This window comes from Cynara cardunculus, assembly GCF_001531365.2.
Source record: "Cynara cardunculus var. scolymus isolate 2C chromosome LG 5, CcrdV1, whole genome shotgun sequence".
NCBI lineage: Eukaryota > Viridiplantae > Streptophyta > Magnoliopsida > Asterales > Asteraceae > Cynara > Cynara cardunculus.
In genome coordinates this window covers 3,932,994-3,953,143 of record NC_037532.1, presented here as the reverse complement: position 1 = coordinate 3,953,143, position 20,150 = coordinate 3,932,994, and the positions used below count along the sequence as shown (strand labels likewise).

General features: G+C 33.3%; 1 protein-coding gene across 3 annotated transcripts; it reads right to left on the bottom strand.

Moving 5' to 3' along the window:
• Positions 1-6,581: 6,581 nt before the first annotated feature.
• Positions 6,582-13,444, bottom strand: LOC112513416 (probable serine/threonine-protein kinase WNK4). 3 transcript variants are annotated; one of them, XM_025119671.1, is made up of 8 exons: positions 13,230-13,444; positions 12,975-13,114; positions 11,504-11,769; positions 11,199-11,422; positions 8,838-8,995; positions 8,448-8,760; positions 8,022-8,360; positions 6,582-7,247 (listed from the first exon to the last, which is right to left on the bottom strand). In XM_025119671.1, exons 2-8 carry the CDS (start codon positions 13,071-13,073, stop codon positions 6,817-6,819), a joined length of 1,830 nt encoding a protein of 609 aa, XP_024975439.1. In that variant the 5' UTR covers positions 13,074-13,114; positions 13,230-13,444; the 3' UTR covers positions 6,582-6,816. The 3 variants fall into 3 exon arrangements, with proteins under 3 accessions (XP_024975439.1, XP_024975440.1, XP_024975441.1); XM_025119672.1 differs by having other exon boundaries at positions 6,582-7,208; XM_025119673.1 differs by lacking the exon at positions 13,230-13,444 and having other exon boundaries at positions 11,626-11,769; positions 12,975-13,059.
• Between the last annotated feature and the right edge of the window lie 6,706 nt (positions 13,445-20,150).

The following is a 20,150-nucleotide window of genomic DNA, read 5'->3' as shown; positions in this document are numbered from 1 at the left end:
GTTAGATGAGAAAATGAACGATTAAGATGGGTTAGCATAGTTTGCACAAAATATTGGGTTAGTATTTGAACCAGCCCCTATATAGATATATATATATATATATATATATATATATATGCATGAGATGAGGCGGTGATACACCACCGTCTCATTCTCCTTTTTTTTATCTCAATTCTCAATACTCTCTCCAAAAATCTATTTGTCTTCCTTCTAAATTTTACGTCAAGTTACTAAGTGGATCAAAGTAACAATTATATATCGGAATCCATTCTTCGAACTCTTCTTAAATGTATAAATTTTATTCAATTTTATTATGGTGTTTATATTAGGGTTGTTAAGACCGATTTATAAATTGTGTTTATATCTAAGTTTACGGATTGATTTTGTCAAAATCATGATATATTTGATGATTAGAATGCTAGAACTGGTTAAATTGATGTATAAATGAAAAGGGTATATTATAGTTTCAATATGATTAGATTGTGGGTATATGTTTAACCGTACACCAATTATTCGGTAAAATGTCGAAAAGAGTAAAAATGCATGATTAAGCTTACCATTGGACTTATTTTAATGTTTAGTATGTTGAAGTATGTTTATAGCATGTAAATGTAGCGAATCATGAAAGTTGGATCATAAAAGTTAGTCGGTAATTACGGAATCGAATTTTACCGACAATGTAACTCCCGTACTTTGACAGTGTATAACTCACACCGTAAGTCAGATTAAGCTCGTCTTTTGCAGTCAGGAAGATCATACTGCATACTACAACTTTTATGAAGAGTTGAAAATCTAGTTATGACTCTAGGTGGCTCGAAACAGTGTGTTTTTGGGGCTGTTTACATTGTATTCGGGATTAATTTACAGTTTTGTAAAATTCATATAAAATAAATGGATGATCCAAATGAGATGATTTCAAAAGCAATAGACTCGTATGATACCAAACTACAACTTTCATTTAGACAATATAATCTGTATTGGTCTCTAGGTAAGGTAAAAATTCTTAGAAATAAGAGGGACAAAAGCAGTTGGATCAAAAGAGAATAAGGCTAAGGTTTACGTTTGAGTTTTCAATTCGTATTCGGCTGTCCTTATCAAACTTGATCGTGAATTTCCGTTTGATCGTGCGTTAATTGTCAAATTCGGTTAAGGTACGGATTTCATATCTCACTTGACACGCGGATAGCCATTTGCGTAAGGCTTCCTAATCCGGATAATCTGTGATAAATTTCGAATAATTTGTTTTAAATTTACTTTATGCTTATCAAATGTTATTGAACTTTGTTTCCTTTTGAACTACGACTTATATTCTTATTCGGAATATGGATCATTTTGATCACTTGACTTGTTTTATTGCTTCATTTGTGAAACATTTTACTATAGACTCAATAACTGGARCACCGGTATTGAGATGTTTCCATGGTGACTAAAACGATCATGGCGTCTAAAACGATCATGGCGTCCTTATTTTTATAGTCCTTAAAAGTGGACTTGATTATGTATCGGTCAAATAGAGGGCGTATGGATCGATCCTAGGAACCGTTATCGGATATTGAATTATGGTCGTGGTTAAATCCACAGAGAGGATTGTTGTGTTGTGCTCACACCCCTTTCCTCACTTGTGCCTGAATAGACTGATCATCCTTTGGGAACAATGCGTCCTCGTGATGCGATTTGGTCTTCGGACCCTTGACATGCTTTTGGGGCATTTTGACTTTCTTTTGAATTATCACTTGGCTTTATAAATTGTTTTTGAACTTGTTATCTCATATTCATTGTTTAATTATTATTATCCGTTCACTGAGCATTAAGCTCAGCAGAGATAATCTCCGTCTATGATTATGTAATTATCTTTTGGTAAATTTTATTAGTTGTTCTGTTTTATATAGTGCGTTGTTTTTATCCCAATTGTGGCATCTCCCGTCTTTGACCATGCGGGACGGGGGTGTTACAACTATTCCCTAAGATCACTCATTTTCCAATTAGTTTGTTCCGATTTTGGTGCCACTGCCAAAGAAAATCGTGATATTCTACATCGATTTGAATAACATGAACGATTCCAGTCGATGCAGATGCAGAGGACAAAGAAAGGGGATGGTGCTCATTCCTCCGCCATCTCATGTGAAACCTCTCAATCTCTATCTCCTGCAACGAACCCTAAACATCCATGAGCGATTCCCGTCGATGTAGATGCGGAGGACGAAGAAATGGAATGGTGCTCATTCCTCCCCCATCTCATGTGAACCATCTTGAACTATATCTCTTACAGCGACCCCCAAACATCCCCTCATTTGGTCCATGCGATTTTCCCCTTGTGATTTGGGAGTTTGGCCGAACATGGAAGATTTGAGGGTAATAAACATACTTCAAGTCGAAGAAGGTGAAGAAATCGATTGGCACAGAAGGTAATAAACATATTTTTAAGTTAAAAAATTTATGATTTTTTGATTACTCAATTATGTATCTCCATTACATTGAATACACAATGAAATATTGGTGAAGAAGGTGAACTTGGTGCTCTTCCACTTGTGAACATAGCACTAGTTCATATGTGAACTTGGTGCTCTTCCACTTGTGAACATAGCACTAGTTCATATGTGAACATGCTGATGGTTCACTTATGAACATAAGAGTGGTCCAATTATGAACAAAAGTGATTCAATTATGAACATGTGAGGGGTTCACTTATGAAAATGGGGTGGTTCGTTTACAACCAAATCAAAAGAAAAATCAATTAATAAAAGAATAAATTAAAGAATAACTTTCATAATTATCTCTCCTTAAAACATGGAAAAACTACTATAACCGTCTATCATAAAAAAATAAAAAATTTGAAAAATACAAAACTACCCCTGATAAAAAAGGCAAAGCCAATTCAAAGTAAAAGGCAATACTGCTTCTGATAGGTCAGAGTCAGTTAAAAGAAGGGTATATATATATATATATATATATATATATATCTCTCTCTCTCTCTATATATATATATATATATATATACACACACATATATATAGGGGTTAGTTCAAATGTTAACCAAGTTTATTGTGTTAATTTTGTTAACCAATCTTGGTCAGTGATTCTTACAATAAACGGTTGTGATTTATCATATTAACATTTTAATTTTTTAATTTACAATTTCATAAATATATGTGAACTAAGTGGAAAAATGTATTTATGTATTTTCTTTTTTATGTATTGGGAGTTACAAAATCAAGAAACCTCATAATTTTTGTTAATGTAAGAACCATATAAACACACACACACATATTAACCGTCGTGTCAAATACAAACAATTTTTTTTGCATATATGAACATAATAAGAATAACTGCTACACGAAAGAAAATAAATAAATAAAACAGGTATGAACACAATATGAACAGCTTGTGAACWATAGTTCCTTTATTATGAACACATTCAGGAGCGAGCCAATGTTAAGACATGCAACTAGTGTACATATGAACACAATATGAACACTTGGGAACAATAGTTCCTTCATTATGAACACATTCAGGAGCAAACCAATGTTGAGATATGCAGCTAGTGTACATATGAACACAATATGAACATCTTGTGAACAATAGTTCTTTCATTATGAACACATTCAGAAGCAAGTCAATGTTGAGATATGCAACTAATGTGCATATGAACACTTGTGAACAATAGTTTCTTCATTGTGAACAATAGTTCATTCATTATGAACAATGAGTTTATCCATAATAGCTTGAACGATACCGAAAACTTTATTACCGGGTCTTCTCTACTAATCACAAATTCAAAAACATTATAGATAGAAAAATCAATATTATAAAAAACACAAGATCAATAATAAATTAACAAAAATCATGAGATTTTTTGATTTTATAACTTCCAATTAATGACATAGGAGTTACATAAAAAATAAAATTACATATTTACTCTTGTTATTAAATTATAAGATGAATATGAACCTGTATATAAGATGGATTGTCATTGGTTGAAAATGATTAACAAAGTTAACACAATAAACTTGGTTAACATTTAAACCAAACACTCTCTCTCTCTCTCTATATATATATATATATATATATATAATGTGTTACTCCAAGTAAGTTTCATTTACATACACAAACATATTGTCATATATAGGATTTCCCTAGCCATGGAACTGGTGCAATTGAGACGTTTAAAAGGTGACATGTTTTTGCTATTGTTTTAACTTCGCTTTCATGTCTGTTTTTTGTGCACCTCACATGGCATCTATGCACACACTGTGATGTTTTTATTTCAAAACCGGGTTGCTTGTCTCGTAACATCACTACAACAGTAGTATGCATTAGAACAAAATCCAGTAGTCATAACAGATTATTTAATGAGACTTTTGTAATTTATATTACCAACAATTGTGCGTCAAACGAGTTACAGTAATTTGTTAGGACGAAAAGCAAGACAACCTAACACTACAACAAAATTGAGTTTATAGAAAACTTAAAACGTAGAACCGTCCTAAAAAACACTTTATAAGACCTAACCAAAAAACATCATACCTAAACGTGTTACAATTAATAAGTTTATTATACATTTATAGGCGTTTTCATAAGTTTTTTAATATGCTTTTAAAATAAAGTGTCGTATCAACTACTTTATACCACTTTATTTGAAAAACTGCCCTATAAATACAAATGTCATATAAAAAAAGATGGTTTTATAGGACACTTCTCAAGAGTATCATATAAAATAACTAATTAAAGCGTCTTAAATTCCTGATTAAGACGTCTAAAAACGTTCTATAAAATCAATTTTATCGTAATATCCAAATGTAAGGGGCTGTTGAGCAATTACCGAATGGTTTGGTGCAGAATGATTAAGTGGTCAGAATGATTAAAAGACTTTCATGATACAGTACAAAATGAAATATAATTGTTTGGTAATTGTGTACAATGAAATTAGAGCTCTTAATAGAACTATTAAAAAGTAAACAAACAATCCCTAAAATAAAAGACGATATTTAACCATTTTAGGCATAAAAAAAAACCCACCCCAGCTGTTTGAATCCCACATGAGATGAGACTGTAAAAAAACATATTAATGAGAGTTATTATCTTAAAAAGTAAAAGAGGGTACATGACCAAGTATTTGACCATTTAAAAGATGAGAAAGAAAAGGCCCACCCCACATGTGTTGTCTTATTGGACATAACCAAAAACGACAGTCCTTTGAATTTAAAAGCAAGGACTTTGTGTCAACACATGAAATAGTTAAGGAGCCAAAATTCAAAGAATCTCAATTATTTAACTTTTTATCAAGATTTCAGAACACCCCCTTTTCATTCTGTCATTTCAGACATGGGTGGGTTTTTAGGAAAACCCATTTAAAAATACAGTAGCTTTGTTGGATTTAAGACAGTTGTTGAATGGTTTGGTATAAAATGATTAAGAGGCTCTCATGATATAGTGTAAAATGAAATATAATTGTTTGGTTACTATTTACAACGAAATTAGGGCGCTTGAAAGGTTAAGGGAGACCAATGATACAAAATCGTTCAGAGGGTTTTAGATTTATTAAGAGACAAACTTTTTTTTTTGTCAAACAAGATTCATCTCTTAACGATTCAAATGTTGTCTCTTAATGAAACTATTAAGAGGTAAACAAACAAACCAATTAGATGTATATAGACTTGAACTCTATATAAAAAAGGATTTCAAAACTTCTCTTAGTGTTTTGTCATTTCTGACGTGGGGTTTAAGAAAACCCACAAAGAGCGGTAATTCTGTTGGATGGATGAGATATATACAGCACTGAACCGGGTTATCATCTCAAATGGCCACCTAATTAAAAAAAAACATTTATTTTACAGTCACCTTACATAATTTTCTCGTAAAATAGTCAAGAAACCGCAAGTCAACGCTACAAGGCACTTTTCCTTGCGATTTCTGACAAGCCATCTAGTGAAAAAGTGGGTCCAATGTAAAAACCATTACAGAACAGCAAGTTGTTGTGTCGTAGTCGCTTGTGTCTACACACCAAAAACAAGCCAAAGTCGCAAGTTGTAAAACCTCAAGGAAAAAGTATCTTATAACGTTGACTTGTTGACTATTTTATGAAAATATTTAGTCGAGGGCTATAAAGTAAAATATCCTTTCCTAATGCAGGGGCGGACCCAATTTTTTTTTTCAAACGGTGGCACCATTTGACTATAAGAAAAAGTATAGGGAAAAATACCGTTTGACCATAAGAAACAAATATACATATTTTTTTTTCTTCAAAAGGTGGCACTATTTGACTAAGAAAATGACACTAATAGGATTCGATTTTGGATCTGGGGTGGAATAAAAACCTTGCAAACCAACTCTACTAAATAAAAATTTGTTCTCATTGTAGTTTCAAAATACATACTGTAACACACAACAGATTAATACGGTTGCACATTTCACGAACCTAAGATGGCACGTGCCACCGCATGCCCTATAATAGGTCCGTCCACCTCGTGATGTGATTATTATTGATGATAACCCACTTAAACTCTATTCTTAAAAGTAGGATTTTTTTGGTAAAATACTTTTTCCCAAATAAAAAATAGTCAAATTGGAAACAAGAATGCTATAATCACTTGTATTTATGCAGTAAAATTTATACAATACTATAAACTTAGTCATTTTTACAGAGGAAATGGTCTCCTAAGGGCACCCCTTTGGAACCAGCCCAATATACACTACCATCCTCACTGCTAATGGCACCTGAACCGGACTGAGACCACGGACCGTGACCGTGACCGTGACCGAAACCGAACATACAACTCCTTTCACAACACACACATATATATAAGCTTTCAGATGGGACTAAACCCTTCTTCCTTTGTGCCTGAGCCGCTGACCAGAACCGAGTCGTGACCTGGAACCGTCAACGGGTAGCTGGAACCCAACGTCTGCCACGGTGCCAACGGTCTTAGACAGGCGTCGTTTACTAACTTCCTCCACCAAAGATCTATGGAGCAGCTGGCTTCTCATGTCAACCAACGATTGGTTTCTTGTTAGCCGTGGTGCAGCCCCTTTGGATGTCGAAGCTCGATGAAGGTCAACGGTGACATTTGATGGTTTTTCGTGATTCTGGGAAGCTTTGTCTCCATGGCTGAATCTAGTAGAGTTGTGGGTTCGGTTTATAGGGCTTAAAGAACGGTATTCATGGCGGTCTTCAGCCGAACAGTAACTCAAATTTGAATATGTTCCTGAAACTACAGACTCTTGAGAACTTGTGTCATCAAAAATGTGATCTGCAAGACCATATGTTTTTGCAGAAGCAATTTAGACCATAAAGACGGTTCAGATTATAAAGATTGCGTATAGACGCCACCGTGCAAAGTTTGATTTCTATCACACTATAACAAAATCGGCTTTATAAGATGCCAAATATGTCAAAGGGGTCGTTTGGTTGGTTTTCCATTAAGTTTTGTATGGATAAAGATGTCCGTATAGATTATGAAAATCTTTATTTGAATTTTTTTCGACTTTCTGCATAAAGCTCCCCAAAAAACTTGCTTAATAAGCCACTTTCTATATCATTACGCCACTACCAAAAAATTATGTATAGTTGGTTGAATAAGATGCGACTCTCATTAAGCTGCTAGCAAACAGGCCCTAAATGTCATACTAGACTATTTTATGGGGCTTACGTTTACCGTACTGAACAATTGTGCGTCCTATGTAAAGGTGTTACAATAAGATGTTAGGATGCCATACTATATTGGCATCCTAACATATTTTTTAGGACAACTTGGAAACAAAGTGTCCTATTAGCTTTTTTATATATGACATTTTTAAAAATAATGTCATATAAGGGGACTAATGGGACGCTATATTTCAAAAGTCTCCTAAAAAACTTGTTTGTCCCATCACTTATTGTAACACCTTTATATATGACGCATAATTGTTTGGTCATACAAACTTTACATCCTATAAAGCAGTCTATTAGGACGTTAAAACATTTTGACGTCCTATAAAGCCAATTTTGTCGTAGTGACATCACCCGTTAGCGTTTTAAAGCGTACCTTGCAGCCAATCAGTGCCAGACGCCATTCCATCGGTTTGTTGTGGAGTAGCCATGCCTGAAAAAGATAACTGAGACGAAGAGGAAGATGATAGGGACCGGAACGGATGGTGATGATCATCATCTTCATCTTGATTGAGATTCACGATTTGGGAATTATCTGGTCTATGCGGGTTGTCGTTCCAAGTTGGCATCAGAGCAGAAATTTCTCCATCGATCATACCAGCGATATCAGACGGCTCCCAATCTGTGATCTCTAGCTCCTTCACCATTTCCGACGCAACCTCATCCGGGGTATCATGTAATATGTCAAATGGGAAGTACACGTTTCTCACGGAACCTACACGCATGTGTTATGGTGTAATGTAACTCATGAATCTTTACGACATTTAGGCCGAAATCAAGTTAAAAAAGGCATGAAATTTACCTTCTCTATCGGCAATTTGTACCCGAAGAATGATGGCATCATCATCTGGATTCAATTTCCCCGCAATCGACATGTCGGTTCGTGGTGGATCGTTGACCAAATGCAGCTTCTCGATTTCAATATCATCGTTGATAAATGGCTTCTGATGGACATATTTTGAAAACGGTGCCTGTTCATCTTCATCCGTTGCAAGAAACGGATCGAGCATCAAGTCCTTAGCGGACAACCTATTTGAAGCATTGACCAAACACTTTCCAATGAAGCGTTGGGCTTCGAGATCTTTGACTTTGTAAAATGCCCTTGGAAGCTTACCCTGAAAAGGGCTCGATGATAAGTTTTCTATAGTCCCATATGAAAGTTCTTTCTTGTGTAATCAAAATCTGGCCATACCGATGTTACTTTCTTGTAAATTTGTGCAGGATTGGTGCATTCACTGTACGGATATTCGTGAGTTAGCATTTCAAGTATGCACATGCCAAACGAGTACACATCAACCAATTCGTTGTAGTTTTCTTCATAAAGTTCTGGCGCCATGAACTCTGGTGTGCCTGATAGAAACGGGAGAACAATAGTGTTAGGATAGGGGATAGGGTACCCAAAAGAGTCGGTTCACTAGATAAGACCTCAAGCCGAGATGGGATTTGCGAGAATATGTGGAACCTTTTTGAATCTCTATATAAGATCCCTTGGGGTGCGTTTGATACACTGTACAGGACAGAACTAAACAGGAATCATTGTTCCACATTTGGCAGGACTTTATGTGGAACATACAGGAACAAAGTGGAACCGGCGTAAACATATATTTTGCCAATTTACCCTCAAAATAGAACTTGTCTTTTTATAAAACATCAAATACGCCTCCCTTTTTACAGTTTATTTATTGTATTTTATGCTCTTTAAACTTTCACTTTACTGGCCTCAAAATGTTATTTTTATACGGTTTCTATATTTTGGTTAATTTATGTAATTTCTTAAACATTAATGATAAAAGAACAATATAGAAAAGGCATAAAATAAAAAATGGAAACTATATGAACATTTATTTTGGTGTCATTTTAAGCGTCTTGACGTAAACTTTCTAATAAAATATTAATTTTATTATAATTTAATAGATTATATAAATTAATCAAAATATATAAAAGATATAAACAATTCATTAGGAGTAAATTGGTCATTTTACCTAATCTGCCTGATTGCCTTGTTTGGTTATGTCTTACCAAACACTAACAGTTGTTATGTACTGTGTGTATACCAAACACACCCTTATAGAGACGGGGGAGGTTCCCACATATATACACTTATACATGTTTGATGATCTGTGTCTAGCTGATGTGAGACTCCAACACGCCCCCTTAAATGGAGGCAAAAGAGTGTGTCGGGTCCCTAGGTGGTGCTAGACCTTCACTCTGATATCATAATCCCTTTGAGTTTCACTCTAAAAGAGTCCTTATAGAGAAGGAGATTCCTACATATACATGTTTTGATGGTTCGTGTCTAGCCAATGTAGGACTCCAACAGGATTCACGCTAATACGCCTAACTAAAGATGGCTCAATGGGAAAGATAAAGGAAATGATCCCAAAAGGCACCGTTAACCACAAGGCAACAAAGTCCGAAAGGGAAAAATCCCTGAAGGGACAACAACTCACATCATCTATTACGAACCGTAAAGGTGACCTTCAGGATTCTTGAAGCGAAAACAATTTGTTCCACGTATGAAATGGAGGTAACATAATTGGTAGAGACACATAACATATATGCTCTCTCTACATTAGGATCTATCTCATTCAATGATACCAACACACACCAAAGACGGATTAGAGGGTTCATATTAGGTACCTTGTGATCAGTAAGGGTGCATTTGGTAAGCCGGGCAGGATGGGACATGAGAAAACAAAAACTTATTGTCTCACACTTGGTGCGACGTTAGAATGGTTCAAGACATGACCGAGCGTGACAAAACTACAGTTTATTGTCCCATCAAAATAGGTAGAACAAAAATCAGGGAGATGAGACAAAGATTGGTAAATTACCAAGATACCAAATTAAAACCCTAAAATCTTGCATAATTCTTTCACTCACCTACCTCACTGTCACCCGTCTAGTAATGCCTATGTACCAAACGCACGCTAAAGAACCAAACAGAAATTGAAGAATAATAGGTTGTGCATCACATGCCATCTTAGGAACCGAAATAAAGAACAAAGCACAAGAAGCCGTCTCCACACACAAACAACACAAAGACACCAAAAAGAAACCTAAGCGGATAATACCATAGATGCCACTAGATGGCATATATACTAGCTAACGAGAAAGAAAGAGCAATATATATACATATATATATATATATAGATTTGGGATCATGTGAGACCAGACTGTTTTTTTGGGACCCGTGAGACCACATAAATAACTTTGAACCTTCACATCAAAACACTAAAGTTTCGGTGTCTTTTGTACCTTCACAATGTTTTCTAGCCCAAATCCGCTATAAATTTGACACGGCTTTGCCGTAATGCTAAAACTATGGCGAATGCATCTATCGTCATTGATGCATAAATAAAGATACCAATTAATAGTGATTGAATTCCTTCTATGGTACGAATATAACCTACATGTCCAATTGAACTATGAGCTAGAAGTCAGTTGTGAAGTTTCAGTGTTATTTTGTGGTCTCACAGGTCTCAGAAAATAGACTGGTCTCAAATGAACCCAACCCTATATATATGTGGTGTATACAATGCTAGAAATGTACCGATAATAGTATGTGCTCTGCAGGAGCCACGAAGAATGGCTGCAAGCCCAAGATCACCAATCTTTACTTTTCCCAAATGACCATTTACGAAAATGTTGTCACACTTTAGATCTCTATGGATCACCGGAGGGTCATGACCATGCAAATAAATCAGGCCTGATAGGATCTGGCGAGCCCAAATCTTTATAGCACGAATATCCACTTTATTATATTTCTTTCTGTATCTGCACAAAAACAAAAAAAAAATTCCTCAAATTAGCACTAGAAGGAAATCGGATATAGAATTAGTGGGAAAAAAGCATTACTCTTTGAGGGTTCCTGAAGTGAACATTTCAGTAATGAAATTAAAGGTTCTTCGGTCTACATCAATCCACGAGGTGTAGAATTTGATGATTGAATCATGATTGAGAGTGCCGAGAAGGTGAACCTCGGAGTACAGCCGTTGCAAGTCTTCTGGAGACCTGAGCAAGTCGTTAAGCTTGACCTGCCCCCATGCCACTTCCATACCAAGAACTTCATCAATTGCCTTATACACGATTTTCATCGACCCTTTTCCAAGAATTTCCTTAAACTGACCAAAATTCACAAAAAAGAACGAAAAAAAGATTCAACCACCTTGAACTACCATAATCATACCTATTGCTTGGGTTGTGTGCCATATTAGCTGATAAGTTAGTTGTTGGCAGATAAACCAATAATGTTTGGTAAAAACTAGCTGATAAGCTGGATGACAATGTGAAATGATCTAAAAGGGACTTGTTGAAAAAGTAGTTGGAAAAATATAAAGGGTATTATTGAGAAGAGGTGGAAAAAAGCACCTGTAGCTTATTGAAACTCCGCTTAATGTAGTGTTTCAAGAAGCTAGTTTATCACTAACCAAACGGGTCTATTTCAATAAACTCAAAAAAAAGGTACCTCATGGTTGCCAAGCATGGCCGTGGCATTGCATATAGACGCAAATAACGACCTAACTTGAAACAATTCAAGTTCAAGATGGTTTTCAGTACGTACCCACGAAACACAAAAATGAGAGCATCCAAGATTCAAAGATTAACGATTATCATTTAATTCACTTTCATTATAATTTACACAAATATCCACCAAACTGAATTAGTGCAACAATTATCAAGATTATGTTCTTTCCTTGTATGCAAGAGCCTAACCCAAAAGATGGTACCAAATTTCCTTCCTTTTTGAGCTTTATGGGGGCATTAATGACATCAAAGATTGGGTACTTAACTTTCATCATTCTTCCCACAAAAATCCACCCAAACTTAGCTTTTTCTCTCGTAACAATCAACGGTATAAACCGTCCTACATAGATAGAAAAGTAAATTTATGAGCTCCTTAAGCTCAAAGTTGTGGGCTAGCGATAATTTCTGGTCTTTTGCTATGGTTTTATATTGATTTGGAGATTATTGAGCCAGTCTGTTGCTTTGGGCTATGAGGCTTTACATCTTTATTAGAAACCCCTTATGAGATAAGAATTCGAGCTCGAATTCCATTCCTAACTCCTAACTCTGAAACACCACCTTATTACTGAACCAAGAAAGATTAAAAGAAACCATATAAAACTTTGTATTTAGATGGTTTCTATCATGTAAAGATTCAATTAATCATAGTAATACAATCATAATGTATTCCTCTATAGGGCTTAAATGCCAAAGCTGCCACAAACAAAATCACACTTTCTGAAACACTAAATCAACTACCAAATTCAAGAAAACTCAAAAGAAACAGTTGCATGAAACAACCCATTAAAGAACTCAATCTTACCCGACCATATCGACCAGTCGGGTCGGTTTCCACATATCGGTTACGACCATCTTCATCATCAGCAGCAGAAGAAGAAGATCGCGATTTGGGGTTAAACATGGCTCTGCAGCTTTTCTTGACCCCAAAAGTTGCTTAGAAAGCTATATAAAATAGAGATATAGATACGTGTATTAATTCGAGTAAGACGAAAGCAGTGGAGAAATAGGGAAATAGTAGGAACACCCACTATCTAAATAAAGATTCTAGGGTTTTTACCGTCATGAAAATTGCAAAAAAAACAGACACCAAACACGAAGCAACAATGACGATAGTGGTCAATAATTAGCAGTATCCAAGAATCAACCATTATCCATATCTACTAGCTTTGAAAAGTCGTGATGTTTAGGGTTGCTAATTTGAGTGTTGGTACTGCTAAACATTTGTGAATTTTGGGGGAAATTAAAAGTAGGAACGTGAGGAAATTGAAGTGGGTGGAGGCTGGAATTGACAAGGGAATATTAAAGAACAAACTTTTGGTGAGTAATCCAGTGAAATTGGACTCTTGTGCGGGTCAAAAGTTTTCAAGAATGAGGATGAAGATGAAAGACAAGCCACAACGACAAGGATCTTTGAACTTTGAGAGTCTGTGGCTATGGTTTGTTGGAGCCTAGCCGGGCTTGGCGTGGCTTGAGTTTTGCTTTTTGAATATCAACGGATGTTAAAATAGAAATTCTTAGAAATTCATTTTTTTAGTAATAAAATAAATTATGTATATTATTACTAGAAGAGTATTCGCAAAAGACATCGAAACACATCTCGATTTTAATGTTCTATTTTATTATTTGTCTTTATCAATGTTATAATACGATTTTATATGTTTTTAAGAAAACAATGATGCTTTTATTTTTTAATAAAATATAAATTTGAAGATATCATAAAAATTTGAAAAAAAATATATCAATCTTAATATCAAATCAACTATTTAAAAATTCTCATTTTTTATGTAATTTCTTTTTTTTATTATAATTTAATTTAAGTTTAATAACAAAATAATTTATTTTTAGTTTAATAATATAACATTTTATAAAGATAATAATTAAGTATTATGTTAGAACTCAATGATTATTCTGATTATATTTTAGATTTTTTATATTTAAAATGAGATGTTTATCATGTATTTGATTATATTTATCTGCAGTTAGTTACACGAATTCATATATGAAACTTTAATAAGTTGTACTTACGCACAATCTACTTGTAATCTTGAGTTTTAAGTAATATGCATTAATAAACAATACTTTACGGATAAAAAGTAGTTTTTAAGAGTTTTTGTCAAATGTTTTATAATATAGTATAGGTAATTGGAAAAGTTGAATGAAATATTAATGTGTTTTTAGGTGTCTACATCTGAACATAGAGACCAACATTTTGGACCTTTATTTTTTGGTGTTTTTAGGGGGTGTCTAAAATTGCTTATTTGAAACAACTTATATTTTTTACAAAAGTGTTTATCAATTTATTATAAGTTAGAATGGTTTTACTTCTTTAAAAACTTCTTAATACCGGTTTGACACCGGTATAAATTGTTTATCCAAACACTCAAAAGTGCTCATTACCGATGTCACACTGGAATAAGTTAATAAGTTGTTTTTATAAATCATCCCAAACACCCCCTTAGTGTTAGGTTGGAGATGAAAACACTTTTATTTTTGTGTTTTTAATGTTGGGTTAGAGATGGTCTAAGAGTACCTTCAACTGTTATGGTATGATTTTTCTAAAATAAAGTATTAAAATGTATAAATAAATTACATCTAACTCCAACAACTATTCTATTTTAGCAGTTCTATCATCAACTATATTAAAATATTCAATAAATTTAATAAAATATTTTTTTCTAAATACTTAATTTCAATGTCTTCTATTGTTGAAAAATAATTAAATATTATTTATCTCTCTTAAGTATGAAATTTTAGAGATTTCTCTAAATATGGAGATTTCTACCATCTCTATCTTAACATATGATTAATATCCTAAGGTCTGACAGATTCAGACATAAGAGGGTATTAAGTGCTTTTTTGGTAAAAACAAACAGGGCCTAAATTTCTAAAATCTTTATTTTAACATAGTTATTAGAGATTCTATAACATATGCTAAAATAGAGGGGGGAGAGTAGAAATATCCAAATTTGGAGAAATCTTTAAAACTCCATATCTAAGATAATAAAAGGCATTGAAACTAAGGGGCCGTCTACCTAAATATTTACCCGGTAAGCGCTTACTGGTAAAATTCAACACTATGGTTTACTTACCGGGTAAGATTTGAGTCTACCAAAACGACATTGTATGAAATAGTTTACCCGGTAAGCGTTAACCGTGGTAAAAGTCGTTGCTATCACTTACCGGGTAAGACTTCGGTCCTTGCCTTCGTTCTTACCGGATAAAATTCTTGGTCATTGTCATATTCATCCGGTAAGATAATGTGACTTGGTAAGCGATGATCTAGGTAAGCATTTCGTAAACGGCCCCTAAATGCTTATGAGAAAAAAATAACATTTTATCAAATGTATTCAATATTTTAATAATATAGGTAATTATATAATTGCTAAAATAGAGTAGTTCTTGGAGTTGTATGTAATTTTCTATACATTTTAACTTTTAATACTTTATTTTAGAAAAAATACAATGTAGTTATTGGAGATGCTCAAGTTTGCTTTAATGGCCAGTGGTGGATCCATAAATTTCATGAGCAAGTGCACCTTTAAGGTGGATCAAATGTCAGCAAAATTGTGATTTGACCTGTGGAGAAAGTCAAGGTAGTTTGTCCTACAGAAAAGTTAATTGTGTTGATTTTAGGGATAAGATTTTTTTTTAATGGAATCTGATTTTGATCCTTAGGATTAATAATATGTCAGTCTTAAAAATGAGGAAAAAAAAACAATTTTAAGATGAATAAAATAATGAACAAAATAATAAAATCAAAATGGAAGAAAATTAACCAGAAGTTGCATTGGCATAGTGGTAGTAATGTTTGTAAAAAAAAATTGATTAACCTGGATATCCAACCCGCTATCGCAAGGCGACCACCTACTTTGCAGATAGCCCGAAGTCACCGCATTTGAACCTCCGTGGCCACAAGAGGATTTTTATTTATCTTTAGATTTGAACCTGAGATCTCTTGGTACTTTTGACCTTTGGAGTCAAGCTCAAACCAATCAAGCACCACCCTTGTGGTTGTAGTAATGTTTATAATTGTACTTGAAGTTGTAAGTTCAATCCTTCTAACTATACTTTTGTTGTTAATATTTTCAGAAATAGCATTGTAAGGTCTAAGTAAATGTTTTGGGCCAGGTATAGAACACAAAATTAAAAGATAAAAATGTAAATTATGACTTGAAAGATTCGAAACCATGACGTCTTGTAACGGGAGTCCTTTCAGCTCCTAATGGTCCCACTCATGTTAATGACTGTATATATGCATTGTATAGCCCTCAAGGTTTATACAGATACAAAGAAAACGATAGAAAGGAAAAGGTAGGTGGGAATGGCGTGGATGATATAAACTCATAATTTAGGAAAGGTCAAGTCATAATTAAATTAATCTCGATCTTAATCTTGAGAAGCCCAAAACTTGAAACAACGTTTGTTACGCTTTGGTCCCATTGCTATCATGGGGCAGGTGAGATGGTGGCTGATTTCGAACTGTAAACGTCATTAAGGGTTTCCATATTTTTATGGCAAGAATAATTCGACACAGATATCTAAATCAACCTTACCTAACAATCTAAACTGAAAAATGGGTATATGGGTTTCATAGGCATCTCACAAATGGAACGAATTTACGTAATTTTCTCTTAGTTTTTTTTTTTTTAAAATCAATCATACCTGGTTCCAACATTGCTGTCTTCACCAACTCTCTATTGTTCAAAAAAGTTGATCATTTAACCACAAGGGTGGTGACTGATTGGTTTGAGCTTGACTCTAAAGGTCAAAAGTGTCTGGAGGTCCCAGGTTCAAATCCAAGGAGAAACAAAAATCCCCTTGTGGCTACGGAGGTTCAAATGCGGTGACTCCGGGCTACGTGCAAAGCAGGTGGTCGTTCTGGGATTAGTCGGCTCGCATAGCAGGTTGGATATCCAGGTTAATCAAGAAAAAAGTTGACCATTTTTACATAATAAGCATCTCCCAGTTAAATCAGGGTTTCTAATATTGATTTGGGTAATTGATTAATGGGGATTTCGTTAGCTTTGGAACATGGTTTTGATTTGTTCATAATCCGATCAATTAGTTTCAAACGTGATTTGTTTAGATTTGACTTTTTTTATTTTGACTTCACTGTTTACTCTAAAAAAAAGTGGCTAAAAATAAAAATTACATCATTACCGCTCATAAATTCTCCATGTGCATAATTTATGACCAACTTAATGAAACCCTTTTAGCACAAGTGGTAGCATGATGTTATGTGTACATAAAACGTATAAGAGTTTCAAAATAGTTTGATAACCAACATTTTGCTTTAATCAAAAAGTGTGTGATGGACTTTGAAACACAAACGGATATAGATATAAACAGGATACGCAAACGTATTGAAAAAACGTCTCTTATATATATGGGTAAAGTCGTCCAATATTTTTATCAACCGAACTAGACGTTTGAGGCAATGTCTCTTGTATATAATAAAAGAAAAACAAAAAGGTTGTTAATTTGATATATTTTAAACAACTTTTGTTAATATTAATGAACTAAGAACAGTAATTGTGAACCACAAGGGTAATGTCTGATTGGTTTGAGTTTGGATTCCAATGATCAAAAGTGTCTATAGATCACAGGTTCAAAACCAATGAGAAATAAAAATCTTCTTGTGGCCATGGAGGTTCAAATATGGTGACTCGAATTACCCGCAAAGCAGGTGGTTGTCTTAAAATTAGTCGGTTCGTATAACGAATTGGATATCCAGATTAATAAAAAAAATTAATAATAATAATAATAATAATTGTGAGTTGACAATTTCAAGCTCTTAACTATATGTAAAAAATTGGAATTTAAGTAAATTGAAAGGGTTATGTTGGTTAAGCCAAGAACTTTGGCTCAACTCAGCCAAGCCAATCCTAAAGCCGGATGACAGCCGCGTCTTGATATGCATGATAGGAATCGTTCATATAAACTATTAAACTCATTCTCACACGTGTGTAATCACAAACCCAATTTCTAAAATAAATGAAATATCAAATTTTATAATTATATTTTTACACTGTCTTATAATAATAAATGTATAAATTATTCTAATTAAAAAATAATAATTACTTTATTCATCTTAAAATAAATAGTCATAATTAAAAACATATAATTCTAATGAATTAAATGACAATTTTACCCTAATAATAAGAATAGTAATTAATTTTTTTCACTTCATAATTAAAGGTAAAATAAAAAAATAATCATTTATTTTTTTTTAAATAAACACTTATTTTAAAACAAAATAAAATGAAAATATGAATGTTTATTTAAGACTGAAGAGCATATATTTATAGAATCATGTTTTTTTCTATATTTAGGGTGTTTGGGATTGCTTAATTAAAAATAAATTATGTTTTTTTGTAAAAGTACTTATTAACTTATGTGGTATCAAAACGGAGTTTTGTAAAAAGTATTTGGATTAGCTTATAGTGGTACCAAAAAGCAATAAGCTGATAAGTTGTTTTATAGTGTTTGACAAATTTTGCTTATATATGTAAAATGACCAACAAATGTAAAATGACCAACAAAAACATTTTCCATATTATTGACAAAATTTTATATCAATAAGATTAATAATTAACAAACATTAATAAAACAGAGTTAAAACGGTAAACTGATAATAAGCAGTTTTTCATAAGCCAGAAATGATTAACTTATCAAAAACTGTTTATTACCGGTTTGACACCGGTATAAGCAGTTTTATTTTTTCACATCCAAACACTAGCATTTAGTTTATCACCGGTAATAGACTGAAATAAATCAAAAAACACCTAAAATAAGCAGTCATAAACACACACACACACATATGTATCTATTTTTCATAATAAATAATTATTAAATAAAAAAGTTATTGTTTATTGTGTAAATCTATGTAATTCTATATGTAGCAATATATGTATCTATTTTTCATAATAAATAATTATTAAATAAAAAAGTTATTGTTTATTGTGTAAATCTATGTAATTCTATATGTAGCAATATATGTATCTATTTTTCATATTAAGAATTAATGTTATATAATTATAAAATGTATTAACAAATATTGTTAGTATATTGTAACAATCAAATATTAAAATTAATATAATAATAATTATTAACACACACACACACATATATATATAATATTAAAATATATATATATATATATATATATATATATAATTAATAAAAAAATAAAAGAAGAGTGCGTGTGAAAAATGAGGTGACATTTGCCACTTGAAGGAAAAAATGGAAGCGTGAAGACAGTCACACGCCACTTGCACAAAGGGGTGGACCACACTTCTTATACGTAGTGCCATACAACTCTCTGTTTTTGTTTTTTTAACTCACCTTTCAAACAAGTAATCCTTACCACACGTTGACTAAATTTAAACGTTAAATGGGTGTTGCTCAATAAACGTTATTATCAGGTAAAAAGTTGATCATCATCGACCCCAATCGACCTTATAAAAAATCTGCATTTACGGACACCAATGTAAGGAGACATTTTTTTAACTCACTCAACGACTGAGACTAGCAGAGAGTCTAGGATCAGACCCATAACCTGTCTTGTGTTTGTGCAAAGTCGTCCCACCAATGTTATTATCCATATGTATCTTATTGGGTACTCCCTACATCCTAAATTAGCTGTCTATATTTCTATTTTAATTTGTTCCAAAATAAGTTTCTACTTTTTCATTCTATACTTAATAATGTGATGGAGAAAGTTTATCTCTATAGTATCAAGGGTAAAAGTGTCATTTAGTTATTTAAAAAAGTGTAATAATTACAAACTTCTAAAACCATGTCATTTTCGTCGAAGACGTTTATTTTGGGATGGAGGGAGTATGATTTTCCGTCATTAAATGACATGGTGAGATTAATTGACAAGTGTTTTTTTATTATACCTCGAATAGTAATTCTACAGATTCCGCCATCTACACCCTCTCTCATCCCCCAAATTGTTCCCCTTTTTGCATTATTT